This window comes from Xiphophorus maculatus, chromosome 12, assembly GCF_002775205.1.
Source record: "Xiphophorus maculatus strain JP 163 A chromosome 12, X_maculatus-5.0-male, whole genome shotgun sequence".
Taxonomy (NCBI): domain Eukaryota; kingdom Metazoa; phylum Chordata; class Actinopteri; order Cyprinodontiformes; family Poeciliidae; genus Xiphophorus; species Xiphophorus maculatus.
The window spans coordinates 8,231,953-8,255,013 of NC_036454.1; the positions used below are offsets into that span (position 1 = coordinate 8,231,953).

At 37.9% G+C, this 23,061-nt stretch overlaps 3 protein-coding genes across 5 annotated transcripts in view; all 3 read left to right on the forward strand.

Moving 5' to 3' along the window:
• LOC106700291 (UDP-glucuronosyltransferase 2A3-like) overlaps positions 1–4,169 on the forward strand; it is a 39,102-nt gene extending 34,933 nt beyond the window's left edge. For both annotated transcript variants that reach the window (XM_023343027.1, XM_023343031.1), the window contains 3 exons: positions 811–898; positions 1,372–1,591; positions 3,329–4,169. In XM_023343027.1, the coding sequence (XP_023198795.1) occupies positions 811–898; positions 1,372–1,591; positions 3,329–3,611 (591 nt within the window). In that variant the 3' untranslated portion in view covers positions 3,612–4,169. The remainder of the gene's footprint in view (positions 1–810; positions 899–1,371; positions 1,592–3,328) is intronic.
• A 3,643-nt stretch (positions 4,170–7,812) lies between these two features.
• On the forward strand, positions 7,813–12,116 carry LOC102232176 (UDP-glucuronosyltransferase 2A2-like). Its single transcript, XM_023343035.1, has 6 exons — positions 7,813–8,568; positions 8,666–8,814; positions 8,914–9,045; positions 10,214–10,301; positions 10,634–10,853; positions 11,690–12,116. Exons 1-6 carry the CDS (start codon positions 7,851–7,853, stop codon positions 11,970–11,972), a joined length of 1,590 nt encoding a protein of 529 aa, XP_023198803.1. The 5' UTR covers positions 7,813–7,850; the 3' UTR covers positions 11,973–12,116.
• Positions 12,117–13,766: 1,650 nt separating this feature from the next.
• LOC102230510 (UDP-glucuronosyltransferase 2A2-like) lies at positions 13,767–22,894 on the forward strand. 2 transcript variants are annotated; one of them, XM_005816538.3, is made up of 7 exons: positions 13,774–14,530; positions 18,870–19,518; positions 19,614–19,762; positions 19,894–20,025; positions 21,037–21,124; positions 21,482–21,701; positions 22,266–22,894. In XM_005816538.3, exons 1-7 carry the CDS (start codon positions 13,820–13,822, stop codon positions 22,546–22,548), a joined length of 2,232 nt encoding a protein of 743 aa, XP_005816595.2. In that variant the 5' UTR covers positions 13,774–13,819; the 3' UTR covers positions 22,549–22,894. The 2 variants fall into 2 exon arrangements, with proteins under 2 accessions (XP_005816594.1, XP_005816595.2); XM_005816537.3 differs by lacking the exons at positions 18,870–19,518; positions 19,614–19,762; positions 19,894–20,025; ... (1 more) ...; positions 21,482–21,701; positions 22,266–22,894 and adding exons at positions 14,668–14,816; positions 14,952–15,083; positions 15,392–15,479; positions 16,304–16,523; positions 17,210–17,831 and having other exon boundaries at positions 13,767–14,537.
• Positions 22,895–23,061: the final 167 nt, after the last annotated feature.

Consider the following 23,061-nt stretch of genomic DNA (forward strand, 5'->3'; position numbering starts at 1 on the left):
AACTTCCTTTTATTTTGTTAGCCCTGACTCTTTCTCCTTACTGATCACAGCTTTAGGTCCTAAAGATCTATACATTTTGTCTCTTCAAAGCATAGGCTTGGTGAAGTTGGCTAAATGATTGCATTGAATTGTTCTGGTTTATTGTTTCCACTCAAATGGCTCCTGCTGTAGAGCTCTGGTGCCCTCCAGAGGCAGAATGCCACATTTCTAAAAGCTCTGATGTAGGTTATCCCAGACATCAAGATTTCTTGTGTTGCTGGCATCAAAAGTCGGGGAAGGGAAGTCTGGGTCAGCAGCAAGTGGCACATAGGCTGCAGAGCAGAGGGGAGACAGAAGCTACCATGTTGAAACGGCCAGAGATCATTTATCCTGAGATGCATTTCCAACAAATACAATCAACAGTGTCTTGAGTACTCACAAAGACACAAAATGAAACCTGCAAATATTAAAATAGAGATAAGAATCACCTTTTTTTTTTAAAACTGAAAAATATTGTATCAACATAATTAAAAAAGTTATTCATAAAAGAAAATGTTGTCTTAAATTAAAATAACCAAACAGACAAACGCATTTCGTCTTCTTACAATGATTAACATTTTGGCACTTAATGTTATGGCATGCTCAGACCTAGAACTACATTATTCCTGGCAGACCTGCAAATAGTGCCCTCTACTGATAAAAAGTTGCATGTACACAATATAAAAGAAACAAATCAGCTAAGAATACTTCTGATTAGTGATACTGTTTTAAAGAACTTTTCCTGTAGCCATTGCTCAACCCTTTACAAAAAACCTGTTTGACCATTTTTAGGTGCTGTGGAGATACAGTGGCCAGAAACCCCAGACTCTGGGTTCAAACACCAGAATATACGACTGGATCCCACAGAACGACCTGCTGGGTGGGTAAATAATAGCATTCACAACACTGTAGAATAATTTATGCTAAAATAAAAAGAAATGAGGTACAGGAAAAACTACACTGCAAGTCCAGTTGTGACACTGCTACCTTGATTAATTTCCAAATTGTCCAACTGAAAACATTTTTTCATAAGATAATGAATTATGGAATATTAATTATTTTTGATTAATAGAAGTACGTCAGACAAAGATGCAAATATGTGTAGTTACTGTAATTTATTAAATCTGATTTATACAATCCTAACTTGTTTTTTGTTTTCAAGATAATTAATTTAATTTAATTTTGATATATTAGTTTTTCACATCTACTTCACAAACGATTTTCTTTTGATTTGCAGTTTGTTTTAAGATTAAATCATCACTAATTGTTTTTCTGTTGTATATTCATCATGTCAAAATTAAATTAAAGTTTTCTAGATAATTAATAATGAATGTTTGATAACGTTGTTTTCAGGTCACCCTAAAACAAAAGTTTTCATCACTCATGGTGGAGCAAACGGGATCTATGAGGCCATCTACCACGGCGTTCCCATGGTGGGAATCCCCATGTTTGCTGACCAGCCAGACAACATGGTGCACATGGAGGCCAAAGGAGCTGCAGTTAGTGTTAAATTTAACTTTATGACAACTGAGAGCCTCAGAGATGCCCTGAACATGGTCATCAACAACAAATCGTAAGTCATTTTCTTTCCTTATGTGGCAACACTCAGGTTTATGGTAACAAAACACGCTTTATTTATCCTTACTGGGTAGAATGACCATGGAGTCATGATGTAAAGCACTAGCAAAATTCAACATTTTGGCCTTCTGGTTCACACACCTCTGTGACTCCACAGAGTCAATGCAGAGTCTGCAGAGGATTCTGCAGAGTCCTAAAAAGTACCGTATTTTAACTATAAGGCGCACTATAAGGCGCACCTAAAACCTTCAATTTTCTCAAAAGCCAAGAGTGCGCCTTATGATCCGGTGCGCCTTATATATGGGCCAATATTGAGCCACAACAGGTCTCGCAACTGCGGTAAGCAGCCGCCGACTTCATTTTCCCCCGTAGAAGAAGTGCGCGGTGCACACTGGGTTTTGTGTAAAGACCCCAAAATGGCCCCTATTAAGAGACACACTTACGACGCAGAGTTTAAGCTCAAGGCGATCAGTCACGCAGTAGAACACGGGAACAGAGCAGCAGCGAGAGAATTTAACATGAACAAATCAATGGTGCAGAAGTGGATATATATTGTGATCACACAAACATTTGATTTATCGTAGGAGTATCAGACTGTTTATTAAATCGAGGAAAAGTTCCCCTCCACTATATGTTATACCTTGCTGTTGTTAAAAGATAAACTGTGTCATGAAAATATCACGTCACTTACTTTACCTCGGGGAAAATAATAAAACAGCTGCTTATTCATTTTGGGAATGAACGAAGTTTTCAGAACGCTGGTTTGTAATCTATTAATAAAGTTTGACTGAAATATCTGACTGTTTTGTTGACATTCCCTTTAGCGCAGTTCCATCTAATGGATGCATAACGTAACCCCAGCCTCTGCTGTAGCGTCTATTCTATGCGCCTTATACTGCGGAAAATACGGCAAATGTTTTTAGGATTTAGGTTTGAAATATTATCAAATTTTTGTTTTTCCCGTTGAATTAGTTCGTTAAAAAGTGGGACAGAATTTGGACAAAATTGTAACAAATGTTTTGTAGGCATTTTTTTGTCGATAAAATACTTTAATATATTGACATGATGAATATACAACAGAAAAACAATTAGTGATGATTTAATCATAAAACAAAGTGCAAATCAAAAGAAAATTGTTTGTGAAGTAGATGTGAAAAACTAATATATAAAAATTAAATTAAATTTCAAGAGGAAACACGAAATTAAAATATCGATCCTATACTGATCAATTCTGACTTGGTATTGGCGTGCTGTGGTGGCGCAGGGGGTTAGCACGCCCCACATTTGGAGGCCTTAGACCCGCGGACGTCGCGGGTTCGACTCCCAGTCCCGACGACCTTTGCCGCATGTCCTGCCACTGCCTGCAGACGCAATTCCCATCGTGTGTGTTAATCTGTGTAACTGCGAAATAATTTCCCTGCTGGGATGAATAAAGTAATTCTTCTTCTTATCAATATTTTTGATCAATCAGTCCACCTCCATCAGAAAGATAATTCAAATAAACACTTCTTATAATTTTGAGGCAAAAGTTTCACTTTCTGAGACTTTTGATAAAGAAGAAAAATTCCTTAATGAAAAACTGAAGATGTAAAATAAAGTTTGTGGCTTTTTTGGTAAATAAACCACAAAAACCAAACATCATTTACACAAATGCTAACTTGGAAGCAACCATTCATTAAACTTAGTAAAATATCCCAAGCTCTTTAATTTTTTTTTCCTCATCCATCCACAGCTACAAAGAAAATGCGATGCGACTGTCCAGAATCCACCATGACAGACCCATGAGTCCTCGGGACGAGGCCGTCTTCTGGATCGAGTTCACCATGAGAAACAAAGGAGCCAAACACCTGAGGGTCCAGGCCCACGAACTCACCTGGTACCAGTACCACAGCCTGGACGTCCTAGCCTTCCTCCTTATTATAGATCTGCTCCTCATCTTCATCCTCTACAAGAGCTGCAGCTTCTGTTTCAAGAGATGCTGCAGCAGAAAACAGACAAAGAGAAAAGCTGAGTAACAGACTGAAGTGAGATCTACTGTTCAGGTGCTTTTCACACAATAAGAATCTATTTTGTGGTTTTAAAGTGTACACATTGTGGAGCGAGAAAATTAACAAAGTCCAAACCTTGTTGAAAAGAGAACAAAACACAGCTTTAATACATCTGCACAGATGGAGAACTCAACAGTTACACTGTTGAGAAGAGCTCTAAACTAGACAAAGGAAGCACTTCTTTATATACTGCCTACTGCCCTTCACACACAAACAGGGTGTCTGTCAACAACATTCCCAAGAAGCTAATCAGATTAACACACACAGAGATAAATTAAACCTTGAAACCTTCAGTTAAAAACACAGCCTCAAGCGGAACATTCTGTGCCTAATAATAGTTGAGTCTGGTCTGTCATCCCGCGAGGTGTGATAGCTATTTGCTTATCGCCTGTTGCTAGGCTTCTGATGCATTATGGCAAACTGAACTGTGAAGGCCAAAAGAGGAACAATAACTTTGTAAGCCTGAGTAAGAACTGATTAATCATTGTAAAATTAATACTAAATAAACTTCAAATAAAAGAAAAACACACTGTGAATATTTTATTTTCCACAACATTTAAACAATAACAAAATTTTTTTTTTAAAAATCAGGACTGAAGAGAAATTAGTGTTGATTATTATTTTTTAGTAGTTTTGTATTTTGCTCCTTATTCCATTTCTCAAATTCTGAGCAACTTTCCAGGTCCTGCTGAAAAAATGACCAAATTATGACACTGCCACTACCATGCTTCAATGTGGCACCACTGTGAAAAATCTAGAATGCCTCTGACAGAAAACCGATTTATGGACTGGCTTCTTTTAAGAAAAAGCCAGTCCATAAATCGGTTTTCTTATCCGCGCTTAAAACCATGAACTATTTTCCCAATCACATTTTCACTCTGTCATACTAAATCATGTATTAAATGCTACTTTTCTTTTCAATTTATGTATAAAACGGTATTACTATTATTAGTAAACTGAACCCATGTTTTTAGTGTGCTTTGCTTTCGTTCTGTAGTGTACAAACAAAGCTTCAGCAAAGCTGTAAAAATGACTGCATTTATTGACATTTCAGACACTTCTATTAATAATCAGCTTAAAATGTTTATGCTCATTTCCATTGCTTTTCTAGCTCAGAAAAATTAATCACATTATTCAAAATCAGTCATAAAAATATTGTGTAAACTCTCAGTTTATTTCTGGTAATTATTTAGTTTTTTGTTTTCATGTCTACTAATGTTAGATTATTGAGAGGTGTCATGTTGGACTGAACAGCCAATCAGAGCTGGACTAGTGAGTAAAACTTGAGATCTAAAAGTTTTTGATAACTCAGGGGTAAAGCACAACCCAAACATGGAGGCCTTAGTTCTCGACGCGGCCGCCACAGGTTCCATTCGCAGCCAGATGACCGTTGCCCCTTGTCTTCCCGCTCTCTCATTACCCACTTTCCTGTCTAACCACTTTCAAATAAAAGCCACTAAAGTCAATAAAATCTTTAAAAAAAAAAGCTGGCTTCCTGTTCAGCACAATGGTCTGTGGTGGACAATTTTTGTTATAGGGTAATATAGTTTGACTTTACTAGCCTGATAGTTGTTATGATGTTTTGCTTTCCCAGTGGGTAATTTGTCAGAGCAAACTCACTGAAGGGGTTTTGCTGAATGACCTTCAGTAAAGCAAAAATCCACACCTTCACATCATTTTCATGATTTGATTTTGTTCACCCTTTTACTGTCCCTAAAAATCTCTGTTATCGGCCTGCTAGTAGAGTTATTTTTAGTTACCTGCTCATGGTTAACTGTTTTGTAAACTGTCAAATCCTGCTTATGGTATAAATAAACCTGACTGAGGAATTTTCATCCAACAGTGTCAATGGATTTTTGTCCCACAACAGCTCTTAGACCCGAGTAAACCGAGACAGGTGGTGTTGAGTGCTAGCGTTGCAGTCTCTCTGTAGATCCCATAATACCATAAAGTCAAGTTTCACACCATGTACAGTACAGACCAAAAGTTTGGACACACTTTCTCATTGAATTCAATGAGAAGGTGTGTCCAAACATTTGGACTAAGGTGTCTTTCATTTCTCGCTCCACGCAGACCTCTTCCTAACAGACACGATCTTCACCTGAAAGGGAGCAATCAAATCAATGAAGACTGAAATTTTAAAATGGAAGTCCTCTACCAGCTCATCTACTGGGTTACAGCATAGAAACGAGGTGGAAGAGTAGATTTCATCAAAAGTTTGAGCTGTGTTGTTTTGTTATATCCCTTTTGCTAGATGAGTAAACAGAGATTGTGCTTTCAAATACAACAGAAATTATTAGACATCAATTACACAGAAACTGGAAATATTTACACCCTTACTGATAATCAGGTCCAGAGTTTTCATCAATTCTGTGTTGCCCGTTTAACATGTTGAGTCAAACTAAAGTTTTGAAGTATACCAGACATAGGCCTGTCACGATAGCAAATTTTGCTGAGCGATTAATTGTCTCAAAAAATTATTGCGATAAACGATAATATTGTCTGAAGACCTTTTTACACTGATTTAATGGAAATGACGTAATAATGCATGTGATTTCCTGCCAAAGATAGATACACTTTATTTTCAAAAGAATATTTAACACTGCAGCTGATAAACAAAATAAACAAAACAACCAAAAACAAAATGGATTCTCAGTCTCCATTAACAAAAAATGTACTTGATAAAAACTAAACAACATAAAGCCAAAGTGGAAATAAATACTGCATTCAACCAAAAGAGTGCAGATTATGAAGTCTGTACACTATGTTGCCCTTCAGTAATAATTAGATTTAAATAGAGAAGATGGGCATATCGACTACCTGATGCAATAATTCACACTACACGGTTTTTTGCTCCTATTTTCCCCCTTACAACAATCTTAGAAAGTTGGTCTTTCTAAGATTGTGTGGTGTGTTACGGTAGATCGTCGTTGCCGCTCCGATCCAAATCAGGGATTTTCCCGACTGGCAGCTTAACGCAGCCTGTTGAATGTGACAGGTAGCCAATCAGAAAGCGCGGATTCTCCTCCGTCTTTTCTGAGGGGAAATTACGTCGGGGAATCCCAAACAGCTGACACGGCGCAACCCGAAGTCCAGCCGATGTGGAAACAACATTAATGTTTATTCAACATGCAAAGAATATAGAAATGACAAGAGGAGGAGTTGGAGCGAAATTGCTACTGCAGTTGATAAACCCGGTAACTTTTCAGCTGTTCTTCGTTAACGTGACGTAAAAAGGTTATAATGATTGTCATTCAGTCAGGACTTTACGCTGACACTAGCAACATGCATTGCAGGTAGATTGTAGTAAAGTATTGATTAATGCCTGATTTTAAAATTAGTTCACTGGACTTGTAGCCATTATTTTGTGCCCATTGTTGGACACCACACGGCAGGACCGAACCCGATCAAACCGTTATACCTAGGATTTCTGTCGGCTAATGTGTGATCTGTCAGGTTTTAAAAATGGGCCGACAATCGGCCGTGCGCTGGGCATTACACTAAGGAAATGAGGAAGGGAGGGTCAGTGGCGAGCACCGGAGTTGAGCCTTTTTTCATTCGGTGTCATCAACAGAAAGAAAAAGAGATGATAATGCCGATAATTGAAATGACGTCGATAGTTTTAATTTATCGTACGATTAATCGATTTATCGTTTATCTCGACAGGCCTAATCAGACAGCTTTTTTGCCCCTCTGTCTTGGGGGTTGTCACCATGTTGAAGCCTCCCACAATTATTAACCAGTTATAGTCAACACCTATAACAGGTAGGAGTTCACTGAAGTCATTGAAAAATTTGGTACAGAGCTCACTCATGGAATTTTACCTCGATTCTCAAAGATTCAAATTTGCCTAGGACAATGCTTTTACAGTTAAGTGAGTCATTCAATATTATACCACAAAACACATTTTGTGGTATAATACACAAAGGGGCATTATACCAAGGGTGAAGGTGCACAAATGCAAAGCATTTGTGCTTGGGGCAGCCAAAAGGTTAGCAATGGCACTGGCTGTGTCTACATAAAGACAGGAAGTTATCTTTGCAGTCGTTGCCTTTTGCCTTACTAAAAGTTTTCCAGGGGTGAACTGTTATCATGCATTATTCTGTACAATGAGCAGAAAGTCAAAGTTCATTTAGTTAATCAGTATCTTTAAAGTAAAGCTGTTAAAAAGACCACAGCTGGTTTATCTACAGACACACAACCACCATGGAGATGCGTCTCTCTGTCTGCGTCCTGCTGCTACTTTGTGCTGCAGAAAACTCAAATGGAGGGAAGATTTTGGTGTGGTACACTGAGGCCAGCCACTGGATCAACATGAAGCCGGTACTGGAGACACTGGTAGACAGAGGACACCAGGTGACAGTCCTGGTCCCGAGTGCATCGATGTTCATGAACAGTAGCGAACCGTCTCGCTTCCAATACGAACCTTTTGATGTTGACGTCTCAGTAAAAGATATAGAAAAGAATTTTGATGATCTTCTTCGCTTCTCCATGTATGAGATGGATTTTATGAACCCCATTCAGATTTACATGAAATTTACAGATTTAATGAAGAACAACATGAACATTTCTTTTAAGTTTTTGGATGGTGTGGTGAAATCAGAAACCATCATGAAGAAGCTGAAGGATGGAAACTACGATGTGTTATTTGCTGATCCGATCTACCATGGCTGTGACCTGACGGCAGAGATTCTGGGAATTCCTCTTGTTCTTTCTTTGCGTTTTTCGTTGGCTCATCACTGGGAGAGGATGTGTGGTCAGCTTCCTGCTCCACCGTCCTTCGTACCGGCTGCTATGAGCAAACTCACAGACAAGATGGACTTCTCAGAGAGACTGTGGAACGTCCTCTTCTACGCTTTGCAGGATGTCGTAATAAGCCAGTTCATGTTGAAAGATGTTAACAAATATTATTCTGAAGTCAAAGGTAAGTGTCTCATTAGTATTTTTGAGTATACAAATTTGTCAAAATTACCAAGAAAGCTTTAAAATTTTTGATTATTGTTATGTGTACACTATAATAGGAACACCTGTTACCCACTGTAAGATGCTGGGTAAGGTGGATATCTGGCTACTGAGAACCTACTGGGATTTTGATTTTCCTCGTCCACTCCTCCCCAACTTTAAATTTGTTGGAGGGATCCACTGCAAACCAGCTAAACCTTTACCAAAGGTGGGGTTATAATCCACCAATTCAAATAATCAGCCAACAAAATTCTGAATTTAAAACCAACTAACTGGCTCAATGATCGAAAATATTACTATTTTTCAGGAAATGGAAAAGTTTGTCCAGAGCTCTGGAGATGCTGGGATTGTTGTCTTCTCTTTAGGATCGATGGTTAAGAACCTCACCACAGAGAAAGCGAACATGATCGCCTCAGCGCTCGCTCAGCTTCCACAAAAGGTCAAGAAGATCCAGATAAATGATCATGTGTTGAAGACTTGTAGAGTTTATTTAGCCAACTTTGAACTATGTAAGTCAGGGGTTTTCAAAGTGATGGAGAGTTGATGTTCCATTCATACATGTTTCACTGATGTCATGGGGTTTACCTGCTTTAGCTATTCGTAGCACCTCATGATGCTTCAGCTGCCTTGTCATTTAGTGTTTAGAGTGTGACCTGCTTTCTGCTGTGATCGCAGTTCATTTAGCGTCCGGTCAAAAAGTTCCCAGGGTTTGGCAGACCACATTGTCAGTGGAGCATCTTCAGATCCAACCCAAACCTAAACAATCAACTTCAAACTTCCTTTTATTTTGTTAGCCCAGACTCTTTCTCCTTACTGATCACAGCTTTAGGTCCTAAAGATCTATACATTTTGTCTCTTCAAAGCATAGGCTTGGTGAAGTTGGCTAAATGATTGCATTGAATTGTTCTGGTTTATTGTTTCCCCACAAATGGCTCCCGCTGAAGAGCTCTGGCGCCCTCCAGAGGCAGCATACCCCACTTCTAAAAGCTTTGATGTAGGTTATCCCAGACATCAACATTTGTTGTGTTGCTGGCATCAAAAGTCAGGGAAGGGAAGTCTGGGTCAGCAGCAAGTGGCACATAAGCTGCTGAGCAATGTGTATCCAGTACACACTGAGGGAGGGGAGACAGAAGCTACCATGTTGAAACGGCCAGAGATCATTTATCCTGAGATGCATTTCCAACAAATACAATCAACAGTGTCTTGAGTACTCACAAAGACACAAAATGAAACCTGCAAATATTAAAATAGAGAAAAGAATCAGGTTTGTTTTTAAAAACTGACAAATATTGTATCAACATAATTAAAAAAGTTATTCATAAAAGAAAATGTTGTCTTAAATTAAAATAACCAAACAGACAAAAGCATTTCGTCTTCTCACAATGATTAACATTTTGGCAGTTAATGTTATGGCATGCTCAGACCTAGAACTACATTATTCCTGGCAGACCTGCAAATAGTGCCCTCTACTGATAAAAAGTTGCATGTACACAATATAAAAGAAACAAAACAGATAAGAATACTTCTGATTAGTGATACTGTTTTAAAGAACTTTTCCTGTAGCCATTGCTCAACCCTTTACAAAAAACCTGTTTGACCATTTTTAGGTGCTGTGGAGATACAGTGGCCAGAAACCCCAGACTCTGGGTTCAAACACCAGAATATACGACTGGATCCCACAGAACGACCTGCTGGGTGGGTAAATAATAGCATTCACAACACTGTAGAATAATTTATGCTAAAATAAAAAGAAATGAGATACAGGAGAAACTACACTGCAAGTCCAGTTGTGACACTGCTACCTTGATTAATTTCCAAATGGTCCAACTGAAAACTTTTTTCATAAGATAATGAATTATGGAATATTAATTATTTTTGATGAATAGAAGTACCTCAGACAAAAATGCAAATATGTGTAGTTACTGTAATTTATTAAATCTGATTTAACTAACTTGTTTTTTGTTTGATTTGATACAGCACAGTTTTCAAGATAATTAATAATGAATGTTTGATAACATTGTTTTCAGGTCACCCTAAAACAAAAGTTTTCATCACTCATGGTGGAGCAAACGGGATCTATGAGGCCATCTACCACGGCGTTCCCATGGTGGGAATCCCCATGTTTGCTGACCAGCCAGACAACATGGTGCACATGGAGGCCAAAGGAGCTGCAGTTAGTGTTAAATTTAACTTTATGACAACTGAGAGCCTCAGAGATGCCCTGAACATGGTCATCAACAACAAATCGTAAGTCATTTTCTTTCCTTATGTGGCAACACTCAGGTTTATGGTAACAAAACACGCTTTATTTATCCTTACTGGGTAGAATGACCATGGAGTCATGATGTAAAGCACTAGCAAAACCCAACATTTTGGCCTTCTGGTTCAGGCAGTAGAGATGTGTGACTCTACATTAGTATCAATCCAAAACCTAGTAAATAACAGGGGCACTATCACTGATAAATGCTTTTTAGGATTTAGGTTTGAAATATTATCAAACTTTTGTTTTTCCCTTCGAATTAGTTTGTTAAAAAGTGGGACAGAATTTGGACAAAATTGTAACAAATGTTTTGTAGGCTTCTTCTTGTCGATAAAATACTTTAATATATTGACATGATGAATATACAATAGAAAAACAATTAGTGATGATTTAATCTTAAAACAAAGTGCAAATTAAAAGAAAATGGTTTGTGAAGTAGATATGAGAAACTAATATATAAAAATTAAATTAAATTTCAAGAGGAAACATGAAATTAAAATATCGATCCTATACTGATCAATACTAACTTGGTATTGATCTTACCAATATTTTTGATCAATCAGTCCACCTCCATCAGAAAGATAATTCAAATAAATACTTCTTATCATTTTGAGGCAAAATTTTCACTTTCTGAGACTTTTGATAAAGAAGAAAAATTCTTTAATGAAAAACTGAAGATGTAGCATAAAGTTTGTGGCTTTTTTGGTAAATAAACCACAAAAACCAAACATCATTTACACAAATGCTAACTTGGAAGCAACCATTCATTAAACTTAGTAAAATATCCCAAGCTCTTTAATTTTTTTTCGTCATCCATCAACAGCTACAAAGAAAATGCGATGCGACTGTCCAGAATCCACCATGACAGACCCATGAGTCCTCGGGACGAGGCCGTGTTCTGGATCGAGTTTACCATGAGAAACAAAGGAGCCAAACACCTGAGGGTCCAGGCCCACGAACTCACCTGGTACCAGTACCACAGCCTGGACGTCCTAGCCTTCCTCCTTATTATAGATCTGCTCCTTATCGTCATCTTCTTCAAGAGCTGCAGCTTCTGTTTTAAGAGATGCTGCAGCAGAAAACAAACAAAGAGAAAAGCTGAATGAAAAAACAGAAGCGAGTTTTCCTGTTCGGGTGTTTTCCAAACTGAATATTAATTTATGTTTGGTGTTGTATAACTGCTCTTTCAGAGCTGAAACATTTTTAATTACAAAAAAGTGTTTATTAGCACATGTAGGACTTATTTTCCTACATGTGTTTAAGTATGTACATGTATTAAGTTTTTTTTGTACTATAATGTACTCTGATCTGATCATTAAAAAGTGATATTTATCAAATGTTCACAGAGCATCACTTTTTTCAATTACATCTTTATAAAATGGGGTATTATTATAAATAGACTTTAAACTTAACATCATGGTCTGTCATTTCCTCATCAAAAGCATACCTGGAGTTACTTGGACTATTTTATGCATGTCTTGAATTTCCAGTGACAGCCAATAGTCTCCTCATACAATTCGGTATTTACCCAAAGCTCCTCCTAACTGGATTTCTCACACTAACAAACGCATTAACTGAATCGCATGTACAAGTAATCGAAGTAAAATAGCTCTTTGAGCATTACTCAGTGTACACTTCAGGCATAAACTAAACATTACCCATCATTTGTACCTTAGCTAGTTAGTCGTTAGCACTGTATTTAACACAGGTGTTAGAGCCAGCTCGTCATCGGTCAATTCCTCACAGTTTTATCAATCTTTTTATAGAAGTTCTACCTGAACTGATTAATTCTGGAGACATACAACCCGTCCGTTTAGTTAAGATAGACAAGTCGGAGGTGCATATTGGGATCAGCCGTTGGCAGGATTTATTCTACCGCGCGCCTGCCTGCCTGCTGTTGATTGGTGCCTATGGACACAGTGCGCCCTCCAGTGGCGTATCTGTGTAGCAAAACTGTAAAACTGAAGCTCTACTTGCTCATACTTTTCAGACACTGGAGAAATAATCAAATTAAATAATAGTAATAAGATGATCTATTTTATTTGTTGTTGTTACAACCATCTCCTGAATTGCAAATATATCTACACTGGCTTTTTGTTATTGACTGAATTTAACCCTTTACCCAGACAAGAAAAAGGAGACATGGGAAATAAAACATTTTTAAAAAACACAGGCTTTATTATTTTTCACCTCCCTCATACTGTATGTATTTAAATGTCTTATGAGACAGAAATAATCACATTGCTTATATCACAACTTAGAGAGCAGAGACTGAGAAGTAGTATCAGGGTCTGTTAGAAAATAACTTCTTATTTCTAGGTTTATTTTTCCGTTTTGTTTCAGAATTACGACAAAATTAGACAAATGTTGAAATATGATCTCAAGAACACAAGAAAATGGGGAGATGTTACTCCTGGTCGAAAAGATGAAGGAGAGGACAGGAAGTAGTAGGAGGATAACTTTAGGTGATAGTAGTAGATTGGTAATTATAGGTAGTTTGAAGATGGGGTAGGTCCTCCTTAAGATGCAAATACAATGATGTGCCTTCCATTAAATTAACAAGGCATTAGTTTGCATATAATAACTATATTGACATGTCAGTCAAAGTTAGCATGAAATTATATTAATTTACTCTAAGAATGCTGGGTGATAACAATTCATCCTGGTAAATTAAAGGAATCCAAATTCATTCATTTTTAATGCCAAACTGTGCATTACAGTATATTAATTAAATTCCAAACACCACCAATGTGAATCACATTTATCTGTTTGAACTTTCTCTGTTTGCTTAGGCTCAACCCAGGAAATCTATTAGAGGTACATGGACAGCTGTTATCTTACATCATTAGGTACAAAGAGAAATAAGTTAGAGTTCATTTAGTTAATCAGTATCTTTAAGGTGCAGCTCATAAAAACCAGGCTGTGTCTGGTTTTCTACAGACACACAGCCACCATGGAGCTGCGTCTCTCTGTCTGCGTCCTGCTGCTGCTTTGTGCAACAAGAAGTTCAAATGGAGGGAAGATTTTGGTGTGGTACACTGAGGCCAGCCACTGGATCAACATAAAGCCCGTACTGGAAACTCTGGTGGACAGAGGACACCAGGTGACGGTCCTGATCCCGAGCGCGTCGATGTTCATGAACAGCAGCGAACCGTCTCGCTTCCAGTACGAACCTTTTAACACCTCTCTCTCCGTGAAGGATATGGAAAAGTTTCTTCAGGAGTTTCTTCAATTTGGCATTTACGAGATGGATTTTATGGGCTACTTTCAGATTTACATTAGATTTATAGAACTGATAAAGAACAACATGAAGTTTTCTTTCAGTATGTTGGATGGAGTTGTGAAATCAGAAACAATCATGAAGAAGCTGAAGGAAGGAAACTATGACGTGCTTTTTTCTGATCCCGTCTATGTCGGCAGTGACCTGACTGCAGACATTTTGGACATTCCTCTCGTCTACTCTTTGCGGTTTTCCTTGGCTCATAATTGGGAGAGGATGTGTGGTCAACTTCCTGCTCCACCGTCCTTCGTCCCAGCTGCTATAAGCAAACTCACAGACAAGATGGATTTCTCAGAGAGACTGTGGAACGTCCTCTTCTATGCTCTGCAGGACGTCATAGTAGACCAGTTCATGTGGAAAGAAATTGACAAATATTACTCTGAAGTCAGAGGTAAGCAAATTATAAAGAATCCCAGCAGAGAAACAAACTATATGTATTATATAATGTCAAATAAAGCTTAAAAGTCTTCAGTGTAATTAAGATTAACATGTCCATGTCTTACTCGTCCACTGCAAAACAGGAACACCCACCAATGCCTGTAAGATGAAGGGTAAAGCTGATATCTGGTTGATGAGAACCTACTGGGATTTTGATTTTCCTCGTCCACTCCTCCCCAACTTTAAATTCATTGGAGGGATCCACTGCAAACCAGCTAAACCTTTACCAAAGGTATAGTTATAATCCACCAATTTAAACCCCATTACATCACAACAATATTCCTGATGTAAAATAGGTTCATATACCCACATAAGTCTGAGTAAGGTCAACTAAATGGTTTACGAAGTGTTTATAACTATTTTGCAGGAAATGGAAAAGTTTGTCGAGAGCTCTGGAGATGCTGGGATCGTTGTTTTCTCTTTAGGATCGATGGTTAAGAACCTGACCACAGAGAAAGCGAACATGATCGCATCGGCCCTCGCTCAGATTCCACAAAAGGTCAAGAATTGATCATTTAAACTTCCAAGCAGCTAAATTCAGCTTTTAATGAGGATAACCCAAGTCGTTTTTCTATCTATCTGTGGCATTTGAAATGAATATGTGCATGCGGTCAATTCAAATAGAAATGGATAAATACGACTCTAGTATAAAGCACATTGATACAATGGAGTGACTAGCATAGCGCTATTTAAATTCTGAATATTTATAATTTCATCAGCTTCTTATAAAAAGAGCAAAGTTTAACTGTCTGATTTTCTCAAGTTGTTCTAAAAAATTAAGTTACAAATTATTTTAAATATTTATAGGTGCTCTGGAGATACAGCGGAGAAAAACCCCAAACTCTGGGTTCCAATACAAGAACGTACGACTGGATTCCCCAGAATGACCTGCTGGGTGAGTAAACACAAGCATAATTTCTTAAACAGCTATTTAAAAAAGCATAACATAATACTTGCACAGTTAGATAACCAACATATAATGAATTGGAGTGGTTGTAGCTCTCTTCATGACATAAGATACAGGTCGAGTCTTTGAAACAGGCCTTGTCTTAAGTGCCGTCATCATCATGTCATAATATCAAGATCGAAAGGTTATGTAAAATAGAGCCTAAGGCAAGTACACATAATGTAAAAAGAAGAGTGCCACGAATGGAGCCCAGTGGCACCCCACAAGAAAGGTGATGAAAAGACAAATCTAAAAGAAAACTTATTTCACTTCAACCAGCTCAGGGCAGAACCTTGTAATAATACAACTATTGTTTGATTATCCAGGTGAGATCAATTATTTTTTGGTGAATTGAATCAAAGGTTGGAGCAAACTCAAATAGCATAAAAGAAACCACAATATCACCACAGTCTTTGACCAGTAGGATGTCAATAAAAATTAAAAGGGCAGATTTTGTGCTTTGGCGGGAGGAAAAAGCCCGTTTTGAAAAACCTCAAAAATATTGTTTATATTTACAAAACCCTTTAGTTATGTAAAAAAACAGCTTTTTCTAAGGTTTAAGACAAGAATAAAAGCCTAGACATAAATCTAAAATTAGACAATAATGATCCATATCAGATTTTCTGTTTGCTCACATTTATGTCAATGCAAAAAGAAGCTGATAAAACTGTTTTATAAAGCCATGACTTTCTTTTATTCAGAGCTGCTGCCTACATCATTATTACACCATGAAAAATAAACACCACATATTTAATAACCTCAGTTTCTACCAGGTCATCCTAAAACAAAGGCTTTCATCACTCACGGTGGAACAAACGGGATCTATGAGGCCATCTACCACGGCGTTCCCATGGTGGGAATCCCCATGTTTGGTGACCAGCCAGACAACATGGTGCACATGCAGGCCAAAGGAGCTGCACTTACTGTTAAACTGAACTTTATGACTATTGAGAGCCTGAGAGACGCTGTCAACACCATCATCAATGACAAATCGTCAGTACTTCATCTTATTTTTTCCTATTTTGATGATGTTTACTATAATCAAACACTTTTCTTGCATTCCTGGAAATCAAAAATACAATATAAAAGACAAAGTTTTGAAGGCATTTAAATACACACCAATTTATACTATTGGTGCATCTATTGCAGTTTTCTGGCCAATCATCGATTAAAAAGCTTATTCTGCCGATTACGATTTTGGCCGATACAATTTTTTTTGTCTGAAATTTTGCACAATGTAGTAAGAAAGTTGTTGATTATAAACGTGCAGACGTAACTTGGAGGGCCAGTCTGTCAGTCAAACCTTTCTCACAAGAGAGCAAAAGAAGACAGTGGTTGATTCTTAGACAATCTGCCAAGCTAGATAAGATCGGTGGATAAGATCGGCTTCATTTGCAAAAGTCGGCCGATCACTGAACTCCCAAAATTAAGGAAATCGGCATGGATAAATCGGCTGGCTGATAAATTGGTGCACCCCCAATTTCTAGGCTGCACATTTATTTATAAATATTTATGATTTGAACAAATCATAAATAAATGTTCTGATTTATGTTTTTAAATAACATTTTTATCCCTTGACAATGTGCCCCCTTCATTTTGTAAATGTTGTAATTGGTTAAAAATGGCTGCTATCGTGGCAACTTAACAACTGACAGATACTTGTACAAACTCATCCACAGATACAAAGAAAATATGATGCGACTGTCCAGAATCCACCATGACAGACCCATGAGTCCTCTGGACGAGGCCGTCTTCTGGATCGAGTTCACCATGAGGAACAAAGGAGCCAAACACCTGAGGGTCCAGGCCCACGAACTCACCTGGTACCAGTACCACAGCCTGGACGTCCTAGCCTTCCTCCTCATTATAGATCTGCTCCTCATCTTCATCCTCTTCAAGAGCTGCAGCTTCTGTTTCAAGAGATGCTGCGGCAGAAAACAGACAAAGAGAAAAGCTGAATGAAAATATTGAAGTGAGAGTTGTGTTTGTAGCACTTTTCTGTTTAAGAGCTATCTTAATTTTTTATTTAAATTACATGTGTGATCATGACTAATGTTAACATTTTCTGATATATATCCATTTGAAATATCAAATACAAACATCTTTAAAGCCAAAAAACATTTCACCTCAGCATGACCAGGCCACCATTATGCTTATCTGTGAGGAGAGTATGCTCTGTAGCTAGTTGGCGTTTTTTAAAAAACATCTTTTGTTTGTTTCAATGTGTTTAAAAGTTTTTTAATTGTACTGTAATGCACTCCAAGTTAAAACTGATCATTAAAAATTGCTACATAAATTTAACAGAGCATCAATTTTATCAAACAGGGTATATTATGCTTTACATCATATTATAATGTCATTCTCTCATGAAAAACATTCCTGCAGTGTTGCTCTGATTCAGAAAGCGGCTTCCGAATAGTAAATCAACAAGAAAACCCTTGTCTTTTCCAGCGGTCGCTGAACAGCAAACAGAGCTGTAAAACTAGCTGACCACTTGCGTTGCTAGGTGACGCACTGGGCTGACTGAGGTTGCTAGGTAACGACGCAATATCCATGGAATGTGACTTAACTATCAGGAGATTTTTGAAGAGATAGAGGTCGAATTCAAGGTGTCAGAAAAAGCTATGACACAAAATCAAATTTCAGTTAAACTAAACATAAGCTAAAAACATCAAACATAATCTGTTTGAATTAAAAATATAGCTTAACACAGCCACTTGATTGTGCTATAAAATGACAATAAGTCCTGGGAAAATTCTATGAATATATCTCGGATAATCATTAAAAAAAAAAAAAAACATTTGCACCAGATATAAAACAAAAGCACAATGGAGATTGTATATTTTTACAACTCACTCCTGGGAAAAGTACATCCTCATGAACTTGTGAGTAAAAATTACCTTTAAAAATGTGATGACAGTTGGAAGCCGAGAAGTGATAAGTTGTATCTGGTAACCTTTAAAAATCCCTGAGTAATCAGACAAAAAGATGGATAAAGAAAAATACTGAATAACCAGGTCTACTATTCTCAATGTCCAAGCTAATTATTTACCGATTTGCCCTGATTTTTTTTACATCTCTGAGCTGTCCTTTTTGAACTTTTGCAGCTATAACCCTTTACCTCTTTAGTCGTTGTCCTGGGGTGATCTTGTTATCTTACATCATTCGGTACAAACAGGAGTAAGTCAGAGTTCATGTGGTTAATAAGTATCTGTACAGTCCACCTCTTAAAAAGACCACAGCTGGTTTATCTACAGACACACAGCCACCATGGAGCTGCGTCTCTCCATCTGCGTCCTGCTGCTGCTTTGTGCTGCAAAAAGCTCAAATGGAGGGAAGATTTTGGTGTGGTACACTGAGGCCAGCCACTGGATCAACATGAAGCCGGTACTGGAAACGCTGGTGGACAGAGGACACCAGGTGATGGTTCTGGTCCCGAGCACATCGCTGTTCATGAACAGCAGCGAACCGTCTCGCTTCCAGTACGAACCTTTTAACGTCAACATCTCCCTGGATGTTGTGGAAAGGTTTGTTGAGGAGTTCTTACATTTCAACATGTATGAGATGGACTTCATGAACCCTGTTCAGATTTACATTAAATTTATAAGTTTAATGAAGCGCAACATGATGATAACTTTTAAGTTTTTGGACGGAGTGGTGAAATCGGAAACCATCATGAAGAAGCTGAGGGAGGGAAACTACGACCTGTTATTTGCAGATCCGATCTACGCCGGCAGCGACCTGACTGCGGACATTTTGGGCATTCCTCTTATCTTTTCCTTACGCTTCTCAATAGCTAATAACTGGGAGAGGCTGTGCGGTCAGCTACCTGCTCCACCTTCCTTTGTCCCTGGTTCAATGAGCAAACTAACAGACAAGATGGGCTTCTCAGGGAAACTGTGGAACGTTATCTTCTACGCTTTGCAAGACTTTGTCCTGGAACACGTTATGTGGAAAGAGGCTGACAGATATTACTCTGAAATCAGAGGTAAGTAATCTAAAATTATCACAAAAATACAAAGACATGTGGATAATATTTTGTTAAAATAGGTGTCATAATCCTTCCCTTGTCTGCTATAACAGGAACGCCCACCAGTGCCTGTAAGTTGATGGGTAATGCTGATTTCTGGCTGCTGAGAACCTACTGGAATTTTGATTTTCCTCGTCCACTCCTCCCCAACTTCAAATTTGTTGGAGGGATCCACTGCAAACCAGCTAAGCCTTTGCCAAAGGTGGGGTTATAATCCACCAATTTAATTAAACACTCTTAAATCTTGATGTAAACAAAGCCACATCACAAACACAATTCTGACTGAAGCCAGCTAAATGGGTTCTTGAAGCTGAAAATGGAACTATTTTACAGAAAATGGAAAAGTTTGTCCAGAGCTCTGGAGATGCTGGGATCGTTGTTTTCTCTTTAGGAACGATGGTAACAAACCTGACCACAGATAAAGCGAACATGATCGCCTCGGCGCTCGCTCAGATTCCACAGAAGGTCAGTAGGATCTCCATATGTCTGCTGTAATCAGGATTTTACACTATAGTCTGTACAGCCTCTCTTGCTTTGCCATCATAATCAACCACTGAGTTGCACAGACGTTTTGTCAACTTTAGACAAATTTTCCCAAACTGAGGATAGCGTTGAACCCAGATATTTTAATAGCCTGTATAAAAAAATATAATATGAAAGCTGTTTTTTCTCACTGACATCAAATCAGAATTAACTTTTGATATTTATTTAATCAATTAGGATTACTAAAACTATTTGTTTCCTAAATTATTACACCTCTTCCCAGTGCTATTATTAGTGTCTGTGCAAATGCACCACTCCTTACCAAAAACAACCACTCAGACCCAGGACAGTCTTAGCGCTGTCGATCATCCTCATGTATGTGCTGCTCACTGTTGTAATGGCAGAGAAACAACTCACTATTCCAGAAAAACTGTTTATCCACCATCATCGATGGCCATGCTAACTAGCTTTAGCATTCGTGGCTGACTCTGCTAACAGAGAGCAATTGGGAGGGTGTGAGTGGTCCATACATGAGTGTGATTGGCAGTGCTAAAGTCCTCCGCCTGGTTCTGATTGGTTCTGGCCATACTATGTATTTTCTAGTTAGCACTGGGAGAAGGTAGAGGATCTTGATTTTTTTTTTCACATATTATTTGTCTCATACTATGATTTCTTCACATAATGACAGTTTTAACAAATGTGTGAAAAAACTTTTTTTTTTTTTAAATAAAGGTTAAATGCCCCAGCTTTGAAATTCAGAAGAGCGAATGTAACTCCCTAATATTTGGTCAAATTATTTCAATACTGCATGGCTTTGGTAAAACCTTTCGGATATTACTTCAGACTCCTAGAAATAGTTTGCTGGACATTTGGCCCATTCCTCCAGATAGAACTGCTGTAACAGAGTCAGGCTTGAATTGAGATTGGGGCTTTGTGATGGTCACTCTAAAGCACCGACTCTGCTAGCCACACTGAAATGCTCTCTGTCTGCAGGTGTTGTGGAGATACAGTGGGAAAATACCAGACACTCTGGGTTCCAACACTAAACTTTATGACTGGATGCCCCAAAATGACCTGCTTGGTGAGTAAACCCAACGGCTTGAAGCAAAAGTGCGGTACACCAAAAACATAATGTCAATTGGTAAATTTACAGTGAAATCACAATGTCATCCAAGAAAAAAAATAAAAATCAAGCTTATGACACTAAAGGATGAGCAGAAACATTTTTAAAAATGAGCACTAAAAAAAACTGCTATGAACAGGATGTGCAACTGGAAGTGTGACAAACAGGTCTGGACAGACTTTCTAGCACAACAGTTTAGAAAACTGCAGCAAGATGTGACTTTTATCTGGAGCGCCTTCGCGAATCAAAAAGTCTTTGCGTCTGAACTGTTATACACAAATGAACAATAAATGTGTTATAACTGGTTCCTGTCAGGTCACCCTAAAACCAGAGCCTTCATCACTCACGGCGGCGCAAACGGAGTTTTTGAGGCCATCTACCACGGCGTTCCCATGGTGGGAATCCCCATGTTCGCTGACCAGCCAGACAACATGGTGCACATGGAGGCCAAAGGAGCTGCAGTTGTTGTCGACTTGAACTTCATGACAACTGAAGCCCTCAGAGATGCAATCAACACCGTCATCAATGACAAATTGCAAGTTACTTTGTGCTATTGTTGGGCATTTATTGTACCGTTTATCGTACATTGTGATAAATTCCAATTAATGCTTTTTTTTTTTTTTAAAGTTATTCTGTCAAAACTGTTCGTACTGACAGAATCTTTAGTCTTGCCATTTTCTCCACTGTTTAATGAAGATACCAATAAATATTAATTTGTTTGAAAATATGATACAAACCACACTTCTTTTTGTAGTGGTGCATTACAAAGGGGAATGTTTTTCAAGGCCAGTGTTTGTGATTGCTATTATACCTACACATTTACCTAAAAAATAAATCTATCAGTAATTTATAGAAAATACAGAATCATAGTAAAAAACAGCACAACTGTGAAATTACGCTGTACATTTTATACCAGCTGCTAATTCACTGTTATTTATGGGAGAGCCATGCTTTCAAATTACAGCTTGGAGTGGAAGAAAAAGTGTCACAAAATAAGATGCACTGTAGAAACAGCTGTTTTTAAAGGACTGCGATGCAAAGATCATTATATAGATGTTTTAAAAAGTGATTGTTAATTTTTTTCCTCATTCATTCACAGCTACAAAGAAAATGCGATGCGACTGTCCAGAATCCACCATGACAGACCCATGAGTCCTCGGGACGAGGCTGTCTTCTGGATCGAGTTCACCATGAGAAACAAAGGAGCCAAACACCTGAGGGTCCAGGCACACGAACTCACCTGGTACCAGTACCACAGCCTGGACGTCCTAGCCTTCCTCCTTATTATAGATCTGCTCCTCATCTTCATCCTCTACAAGAGCTGCAGCTTCTGTTTCAAGAGATGCTGCAGCAGAAAACAGACAAAGAGAAAAGCTGAGTGAGACTGAAGTGAATAAATCTGATGGCTGAATAAAAGGACATTTCTTAACATAAAGTCGTACCAATATGTGTTGTATTCTTAAAATTGTCTTTAAAACATGCACAGTTGTATGGTTTTGTCTCATTTCTTTCCATGGTTTTAATTGAAATATCTCTACCAAACCTTTTATAACTATCACAAATATTCTGAGAAAACATGGCACAAAATGTCTTTAAACAAATATTGGATTAGCATATTGACAGTTATCATAAAAGTGCTAAGCAACAGTTTGTTCATGGAAGTAGCTTTATTAAGCAATCACTCTTGAATTCAAATTCATGTCTGAAATAAAAACGTGACATAAAAAACATGTGTATTATGTGTGTTGAACGCAAAGTAATGAGGTTTCACATTTAGTAGTAAAATATTATGTATATTTTATATTATAAAAAAATAAAAAGAGTCAAATAAGTCTTAAGGTATACCACTGTACACTATTTAATGACACATTTAATGGTATATATTTGGTATATAC

What these genes read in the sequence shown, in the direction of transcription:
- LOC102230510 (XM_005816538.3), top strand. Translation starts at nt 13,820, where the DNA reads ATGGAGCTGCGTCTCTCTGTCTGCGTCCTGCTGCTGCTTTGTGCAACA. An exon ending in ATATTACTCTGAAATCAGAG is followed by an intron (nt 19,519 to 19,613) that starts GTAAGTAATCTA and finishes CTGCTATAACAG; the next exon opens with GAACGCCCACCAGTGCCTGT. An exon ending in ACCGTCATCAATGACAAATT is followed by an intron (nt 21,702 to 22,265) that starts GCAAGTTACTTT and finishes ATTCATTCACAG; the next exon opens with CTACAAAGAAAATGCGATGC.
- LOC102232176 (XM_023343035.1), top strand. Translation starts at nt 7,851, where the DNA reads ATGGAGATGCGTCTCTCTGTCTGCGTCCTGCTGCTACTTTGTGCTGCA. An exon ending in CAGCTAAACCTTTACCAAAG is followed by an intron (nt 8,815 to 8,913) that starts GTGGGGTTATAA and finishes ACTATTTTTCAG; the next exon opens with GAAATGGAAAAGTTTGTCCA. An exon ending in CCCACAGAACGACCTGCTGG is followed by an intron (nt 10,302 to 10,633) that starts GTGGGTAAATAA and finishes CATTGTTTTCAG; the next exon opens with GTCACCCTAAAACAAAAGTT.